General features: G+C 43.5%; 1 protein-coding gene across 1 annotated transcript in view; it reads right to left on the bottom strand.

Moving 5' to 3' along the window:
- Positions 1 to 9,294, bottom strand: part of LAMC2 (laminin, gamma 2) — a 58,772-nt gene that overhangs the window by 36,312 nt on the left and 13,166 nt on the right. Inside the window, exon 2 of the mRNA XM_011927261.1 lies at positions 627 to 815. Within this exon, the coding sequence (XP_011782651.1) occupies positions 627 to 815 (189 nt within the window). The remainder of the gene's footprint in view (positions 1 to 626; positions 816 to 9,294) is intronic.

The following is a 9,294-nucleotide window of genomic DNA, read 5'->3' as shown; positions in this document are numbered from 1 at the left end:
AAAAAAAAAAAAAAAAAAAAAAAAAAACTAGCTCTCCTATGAACCAGCCACCCCATTAGGTGTTTCCTATTTGTTATTTTGTTTTATCTTGTTAGCAACCTAATGAAAGACTTTAATTTTCCTATTTACTTGTCTGTCTCCTTTATTAGTACAACTTCATATTGCTAGCACCTAGCACAGCACTAGAAACAGATCTTTCTAATTCCTTATTTTTCAAGAGGTTGGTCAAATGGATGGCTATGGATATGAAGAACTATCCCTCAAAGAGTGCAAGCTTCCTTTGTTAACTGCCTGGAAAAGACTGTCACCTGCCTGGAAAAGTTAATAATGTGACTCTTTGTATTAGAATTCAAGACAACATGCCCTTAAAGTCCCAGCTGGTTCCACCAACCCCTACTTAAGAGAAACATGTTTCCTTTCAGACTGAAACTGCTAAAAAGACCAATGTCTGGTAGGTTCCCAGTTGCTGGTGAAGTTGAACATCCCCGTCTTGGCCTACTTGCTTCCCCTGTTTTCTTTCTTTTTTCCTCCCTTGTTCCCTTCCTTCTTCTTTCCTCGCTCCTTCCTTCCCTCTTGTCTCCCCACTGCTCCATCTCCCTCTCCCTCTTTCCCCCCTTTTCAGCTACCTTTGGAGTTACAATTGCAGGGCAAACAGCGGTCCCTTTCTCTGTGCCGGTAAAAGCCGTCCTTGCACCTCTCGCAGTGAATGCCATCAGTGTTGTCATTGCAGTTGAGGCAGCGGAATCCATTACCAGTTTGTCTGTAAAGTTCCTGATCAAAGATACACTGCCTGGACTTCCCATTGCAATCACAGACTGGGGAGGAAGCATACAAAAGAGATGGTCAGAAAAAACACCTCAGGAACTGTTCTAGCAGGTGTTTATGTCATTATTGATAGAAATTATGCATGAATACTATATGGTAACCTAAACTCTTTGGGGGAGGAAGGTATGGGAGTGCAATTGGCAGTGCGGGGACCGTGGGGACGCCTGCTCCACTTAAAGGAGATGTACACGGTCCCCTTGCACCAGCAGTGCTGGTAGGCTGCTGCCTGGGAGAACATGGGCTCAGGTTTGCCAGATCGTCCAGTTCCTCGAGAGAAACCCAAACTGTTAAATTACATTTTTATGCGGATATTTCTGATTTAAATGCTTGCAAGGAGTTCATTTCAAAACACTGTAATCCCACAGAGCAAGTCTGTGGGCTCAAGGAGACCTGAGGATGGGCAGCTGCGGACTCAGCACAGCTACTAGCCAATGGTGTCGCTGCTCAAGATACACCACAGCCATCCCTCCAGTGCCCGTTAAGGCGAGGAGCGGACGTGACTGTCTGGGCAGATGTCTCCTCCCAAAGCCAGGTGTCCCATGAAGAATGACCTTTCTCAAGTGTCTAAGAAGCCCATCCTGCAGATGTTTCAAAGAGACTCGCAAAGTGACTAACATCTCCATGGGGACCTGAACAGCAAAGGAGGCAATGCACGGAAACAGCCAGCATAGGACCCGGCATGCTGAGACACCAAAAAATGTTTCCATCATGGTCTTGGAAAGATGATGGGCCTTCAGGTTAAAAGGAAAGAATCAAATACCAATTCTGCTATTTCCTCGGGCGCATCACTTCAATTTTCTGAATCTTGTTTTTTCTTCCATACAGAGTGCATTATCTGCCTCTCTGGATTGTAAAGAGGATCCCTCTGGGAAAAGAATATCAAATGCCTTTGCATATGCAATTTCATCACTCACTCCCATGAAACACGTACTGCCTCAGAAGAGAAACATGCAGCTCGGAAAGGTGAAGCAACTCGATCCAGTGGAGAACTGAGATTTGAACCTCTCTGGTGCCAACACCTACCCCCCTTCCCTACGCAGGCTGTCTCTGTTGGCCATGCTGCCATATTGAGAACCTGTTTCTAGGGTGTGACTTACCCATAGTGCTGATAATAAAGTCAACAGATGTGCCATCACCTGCTGAGTGGCTCCCTGTGCAGGCTCTGTGTCAGGCATTGACGATACAAGGGGACTGTGTACATCTTTTTTTTTTTTTGAGACCAAGTCTCACTCTGTTGCCCAGGCTGGAGTCTGGAGTGCAGTGGGATGATCTCAGCTCTCCGAAACCTCTGCCTCCTGGGTTCAAGTGATTCTCCTGCCTCAGCCTCCCAAGTAGTTGGGATTACAGGTGCACACCACTATGCCCAGCTAATTTTTATATTTTTAATAGAGATGGGGTTTTGCCAGTGCTGGTCAGGCTGGTCTCAAACTCCTGACCTCAGGTGATCTGCCTGCCTTGGCCTCCCAAAGTGCTGGGATTACAGGCATGAGCCACCACGACCAGCGGTGACCACGTACATCTAATGGAGCCGCTAAGTGACTGCCTTACAATAATTTCTATAACTCACTCTTTCTACTTTGGATGACATCTAATCTAGAAAAGTCAGCTAACACTTACCCAAAGCGTACTGTTTCTAGGACTTTACATTCGTCAGCTCAGTTAATTCTCACATGTTAACATGGGTTTTATTATCCCCGTTTAATAGATGGAAAAACGAATACTCAGAGAGGCTAGGTATCTTGCCTAAAGTCACAAAGCTAAATGGCAAAGATATAATTTGCTCATCTCTCCATTTTATGTTCCTTCTCAAGATTGAGTTTACCATTGCATGTAGACGTTCTTTTTATAAATCCCTAATAGAGGGTCATTCAGCTTGGCTGTTACAAACAGTAACATTTTTATGGTGTTTTAAATCTACCTCTCTGTCTGTAATTTTCATCATGTGTTTTTTCTCTTGCCTGAAAAGCAAGATACACACACAACACATACAGATACATACAGCACTCATGCACACACAGACACAGACACATACCGCTACTCTCTTTTTATTCTTTTATTTATCCAACAGACATAATCTTTGGATGTTGTTTTACAACCAAAGAGCCCTGCATCATCAGGTTTTTGCAAATCTGAAGATAGCTATGGCATCTCCCTCCTTAGTCTTTTCCTGTTTAAGTTGAACTAGAGATCTGTCATCTCCAAGTCTTTCAACCACTTCCTGTGTCATAATTTCTAGATTCTTCTTGTCTACCATCCTAGGAACAAATTCTAATTTCCAATATCCTTCTTCATATGACCAGTACTGCAAGTGTGATTTAAACAGCTTGGCTTGTAACAAGACTAGATATTTTTATCCCATGGGGAAAGACTAACATTTCAGTGAACTTACAACATGTTACATTTGCACACAATTCAAAGTCACAGGGCTTTTCTCAGAACTAGTGCCAAGCTGAATCTTTCCCAACCAATGCTTGTGAAACTGATTTTTTGGATCTCCAACAGATGTGCCACACAGCTGTCATGTGCTGTGAAATTTGTACCAAGTACATGACTATACACGTACAAGAGCTAAATTCTCTGTTCAGTGGTCCTTGTGAGGTTCTTCATCTGGCTAACCCAATGAGCCAATGCCCTCCCTGCCCTGGATGCCTTTTGGAAGCAATCGCAAAATAACTACAAATCTTTCATCATGCCTTTCTTATTTAGAACATGGGCTGGGCACAGTGATTCACGCCTGTAAACCCAGCACTTTGGGAGGCCGAGAAGGGTGGATCACCTGTGGTCAGGAGTTCGAGACCAGCCTGGTCAACATAGTGAAACCCCATCTCTACTAAAAATACAAAAATTAGTGGGGTGTGGTGGCAGTTGTCTGTAATCCCAGCTACTCGGGAGGCTGAGGCAGGAGAATAGCTTGAACCCAGGAGGCGGAGGTTGCCATGAGCTGAGATTGTGCCATTGCACTCTAGCCTGGGTGACAAGAGCGAAATTCTGTCTCAAAAAAGAAAAAAAAAAAAAAAGAACCTGCTTTATGGTGGTAAAAATTAACTTCATAAGGGCAGCTCATGATATATTTATTCAGAGCAATATTTTCAAAATATACAAACTTGTTATAATCTTTTTATATCACATCCCTCCTCTTCTGTCTCCTCCTCTAAAATTCTACTTTGAAAACAATGGGTGTCCTTCCTTTATTTTATTTTAATTTTTATTTTTATTGAGACAGGATCTCACTCTGTTGTCCAGGCTGGAGTGCAGTGTCACAATCTCAGCTCACTGTAGCCTCGACCTCCTGGGCTCAAGCGATCCTCCAACCTCAGCCTCCCAAGTAACTGGGAATACAGTTGTGTGCCACCATGCCCAACTAATTTTTGTTGTGGCTTTTTTTTTTTCTGTCTGTTTGTTTTTTGTTTTTGCAGAGGCAGGGTTTCACCGTGTTGCCCAGTCTGGGGTCGTAAACTCCTGGATTCAAGCTATCCGCCTAACTTGGTTGCTCAAAGTGCTGGGAATTACAGGTGTGCACCATCATACCCAGCCTATTTTCTTTTGTTTTATTTTTGAGATAGAGTCTCACTCTGTCACCCAGAGTGGAGTGTAGTAGTGTGATCATGGCTCACTGCAGCCTCAACCTCCTGGGCTCAAGCTATCTTCTCACTTCAGCCTCCTGAGTTGCTGGGACCACAGATGTGTGCCACAACACTCAACTAAATATGTTACTTTTTGGTAGAGACAGGTTCTCGTGGTATTGCCCAGGCTGGTCTTAAACTCCCGGCCTCAAGCAATCCTCCCCCCTCAGCTTCCCAAACTGCTGGAATTATAGGCATGAGCTACCACATCTGCCCCCATTTGTCCTTTAAATGCACAGCCTTCAATGGAGTTGCATTATGGTTCCAGGGATGGAGGTCCTTAGTCCACATCTCCACTCCAGAGCCTGCCCAACAGGTTCCAAGCCTATTGCATACATACCCCTTTCTCATTCAAATGGGTCTCCCTTAAAGCCAAGGGCTATGCCATCTAGAGTGAGGGGATGTATGGTCCTCATGTCTGGGGAGTGTATTGGCCTTGGGTATCTGCATTGCATGAGAACTCCGTGAAGACACTCTCTACAGCCTTGCCTGCAGGACTTTGAAGTTACCAAGCTTCATTGAGATTAAACACCCAGCTGTATTGCACTTAACTCAGTATTGAGTCTTTGAAATGGTCCCACCAAGAGAATGATGGGAGAGCTTGTTCCAGGCTCCTGTTGCATGGAATGATGCTTTTCATCATTAATGCATTTGAAAAATGGTCTCTCTCAAATCATCTCCCAAGTTGAGACTAACTTCCCTAAAACCATTTAGTATTTACTCTCGCTACTGGGGGTGGTGGGTGGCAGGGACGGGGGGCAGGAAACAACTTTTCTATTTAAAATTCTAGAATATTCCTGCAATTGGGCTTAATAAAACGGTGTAGCGTAGCTTGTACGTGGTCTTTTTTATTCTGTGACCAATACCTGCACAACTACTACCATGGTTTGGCAACTACTGGCTGCCAAAGGGCACTGCCAGTCTTAGAGTAAGGCAACAGGAAGTGGTCCTTCCCTGTTGCCTTACTCTAAGACCTTCCCTGGTCCTTTGGGATCCTGCCCAAAGGGCGTAAGAAGCAGCACTTCACCCCCTGCCAGTTGTAGCCACATGCAATTGATGCCTGTTGTAGTCAGCATCAACTCTTCTTTTAAAAGAAGACAGAAATCTGGCTTTATGTATGAAATCTATTGTTTGTAAAATTTTGGCCAAAATTTAAAAAAAAAAAAAAAATTTCTTTTTGAAACAAAGCTGTGCCCACAGGCAAATCTCTGCACTCAACTCTGCAGTTCTAACAGGTAGAAAGCACATCTCATGCTTTTGAAAAAGGAAAAATGAAGCCCTATTATATCACACAGTGCCTAGTCCATGGTAGGCATTTAGTCTTTTTTTAACAAATTAATGAATGTTCCGCTGAACTTTAAAAAACTCATAGATGGTTGTCTTGGACCTTCCCTGAGTTCTAGGTAATGGGATGCATACAGTAGCAAACAAAACCAGCAGATGTCCCAGCCTGCATGGAGTTTACATGCAATTTAGGGGGAAAGAAAATAAACAAGATAAATAGGTGATACCCAGAGAGAATATTAGGATAATGGTATTTGTTAAGGAGAAATATAAAAAGCAGTGGAAAGGAATAGGAAGTTGGGAGGTGGTAAGATGGGTGGGAAGGAGGGTAGAGAGTGCCATATGCCGGTTTGCTGTTTTAGTTATATTTTCTTACTTGTCTGGTTCATGATCTTTGTCCATTTATCTATGTTTTTCTTATGGCACAATGTTTTTCTTATGAATTATTTACATAACAAATACATCAAAATATCTGTCTATATCACTTTATTGCAGATTTTCTTTTACTCGTTCCTGATAAAGCATCTTTCTTTCCAAAGTACCTCATCAGTAGATTTTGTTTTGCTGATTTAAACCCCTTTTCCCCCTTCCTTCTTTTATCCTTGGTCAATGAGATGTATATTTATTTTATTAATTCAATAAACACCACCTCACATCTAACAGGGAGGTTATACTGCATGCTTGAACACTCAGACTTTATGAGCCAGTAACATTAAAAGAAAGAGGTTGCTAATTTTTTGTGTGATTTTTTTGGGTTTTTGTTGTTGTTGTTGTTGTTTTTCTTTTTTTGAGACAGAGTCTCACTCTGTCGCCAAGGCTAAAGTGCAGTGGTGTGATCTCAGCTCATTGCAACCTCTACCTCCCAGGTCCAAGGGATTCTCGTGCCTCAGCCCCCTGAATATCTAGGATTACAGGCATTTGCCACCATACCCAGCTAATTTTAGTATTTTTTTAAGTCAATAAATTTTTATTCAAGGAGTTCCATGTTGTGATTTCTTCCACTGGCCATCAAGGTCACCTTGGATCCTCTAGAGAGCTGGAGTCAAATGATTTATCTTCAAGTTAGCCATTTTTAATGAAACCGATGCTTGTTTTAACCCAGTTGTCGTGTCAGCCCATAATTATTTTATTTTGGCTTCTGTCATCTCCTTTTAATATGGATATGCTGATGAAGACTTCAAAATTCACCTTATAGCTTTTATAATCTTCTGAAATACAATGGAATATTTTAGTATTTCTAGTAGAGAAGGAGTTTCACCATGTTGGCCAGGCTATGAACTCCCGACCTCAAGTGATCTGCCTGTCTCAGCCTCCCAAAGTGTTGGGATTACAGGCGTGAGCCACTGCACCCAGCCAAGAGGATTGCTAGTGTTTTATTTTGCCAAAGATATTTGCCTTTGTCAAGCATGTATCATATTATCCATGGTTTCCTACTTGAGCAGGAATCAGTGCATGATCTGATGTATGCATCTAAAAAGAAGACTGGCTATTATGGGGAAATGGAGTTAGGGAGGGTGGAAGCAGGGAGTGCCCCTGACAAAGGAAAGAGCAAGACTAAAAGCCCAAGGTGGGAAAAAGTTCGGTGCATTCTAGAACTCATGCAAGGATTTGTGTGTTGGAGTCCAGGTATGTGTTCCGGATCTGGCATTCAGATATTGCAGATCATCAGAAAATAAAATTCAAAAAATCAGACTCGAACCCTGAACAGACCTGAAGCCATTCTGGGGTCAGTAAACAAAACTAGCAGGTTTTTCTCCATCTTTCGCTGAACTCTGGTTCTAGGTTCCATCCATCATTCCTTTGACTATTCATTTGTACAGAGCCAGGGACACCTCTTCAAGGTTTCATCCTCTCCATTTTCTGCCCCCTCACTCCAGGTCCCTCAAAATCCTTGATTCTGCCAGCCAGCGTTCTCTCCACAGCCAAGGAAATGAGACTCTACAAGTTTACCTCAAATCCTACATAAACCCATCCGAAACGGAGTCATTTGAGTCAGATTTTCACAGATTTTTTTAAGTCTAGTAAAGCATGGACGGTAATTGCGTCTGACTGCTGTATACTGCTTCTCTGGCACTGAAGCATTTATTACAATAATAACTATAATAGCACACAGTCGCTGACCCTCAAGGTGCTTCTTAGGAAAGACCACCAGGCAGCCAGACACAGACTGGATGGCCCACTACCACCCACACCCACCCGCAGACACAGATCAAAGCAGCTGGAGCCCCTCCTTAAACAATAGAGTGAGGCGTGCAGGATCCCTCGGGCTCACTTCACAACACTCCCACCCCTCACTAAAACATGCAGCTCCAACGAGTTAGGTCAGGAAGCAAAGGGGCAAAGGTGGTTTCCCAGCTGTGGCCTTAGGAGAACAAAAGGAAACAGAAAATATTTCCTCAGGTTGTACTCAGGGCAAGGCCTTGGAATAATCATCATCAGTAGTAGTAGTTCACTGGGATCTCATTTTAAATTTCCCATAAGAAATAGTGCCCTTTTGAGGCATACAATTACGAGAAATTTCAATCACTTGGCATACATATGATTATTTGTCTATAACCAGGTCCTCTTTCTATTGTTCTTTTTTTTTTTTTTTTGAAACAGTCTCATTCTGTCACCCAGGTTGGAGTGCAGTGGGGTGATCTTGGCTCATTGCAACCTCCACCTCCCAGGTTCAAGTGATTCTCCTGCCTCAGGTGGGATTACAGGCACCCACCACAATGCCCAGCTGATTTTGCATGTTTAGTAGAGACGGGGTTTTGCCTTGTCAGCCAGGCTGGTCTGGAATTCCTGACCTCAGGTGATTTGCCCGCCTCGGCCTCCCAAAGTGCTGGGATTACAGGCGTGAGCCACCGTGCCTGGCCCTTTTTTATTGTTCTGAACTGAAAAACATGCTCTGCTTTTCACTAAGATGATCTAATCGCTCTCTTTGTATAATCTGTGAAATCCTCATGCTTTTTAGTGCTTTAATGATAATGACAAAATTAAAAATCCAAACTCCTTTCAAAACTCAGCAGATGCAGCCCCCGCCAACCTTTCCAACTTTACCTCATCAAGAGTTCACTGGGCTCCAACGCACAGATCGAGGCTGCACTAACCCTTTCCCACCTCTGGCTTTAAGGCTTGCTATTTCCTTTATCAGGAGCACTCCCTGCTTCCACCCTCCCTAAATCCATTTCCAGGTAACAGCCAGTCTTCTTTTCAGATGCGTAAATCAGATTGTGCACTTCCTTGCGGATAACCTCCGATAGCTTCTCTCTCCCATGAATGCCCAGAGCACTTCATCTTCACCTCTGTCGGCATTTGCCTTGTTCTATCCTGTGTCATCATTGTTTATGTCTAGGACTTATTTCTTCTACAGCATTTCTCACCTTATATCCCCACAGTACCTAATGCAATGCTTGGATGGATGGATGGATGGATGGATGGATGGATGGATGGATGAAAAGATGGTGGACAGCATGATGGATAGAAGGAGAGAGAAATGAAGGGGGAGAGGGAATGAGGGAGGGAAGGAAGGAAGAGAGGGAGGGAGGGAGGAAGGAAGGAAGGAAGGAAGGAAGGA

This window comes from Colobus angolensis, unplaced genomic scaffold, assembly GCF_000951035.1.
Source record: "Colobus angolensis palliatus isolate OR3802 unplaced genomic scaffold, Cang.pa_1.0 Scaffold702, whole genome shotgun sequence".
Taxonomy (NCBI): domain Eukaryota; kingdom Metazoa; phylum Chordata; class Mammalia; order Primates; family Cercopithecidae; genus Colobus; species Colobus angolensis.
Note: the sequence above shows the minus strand (reverse complement) of the source record. Positions and strands in the feature narration are given on the sequence as shown.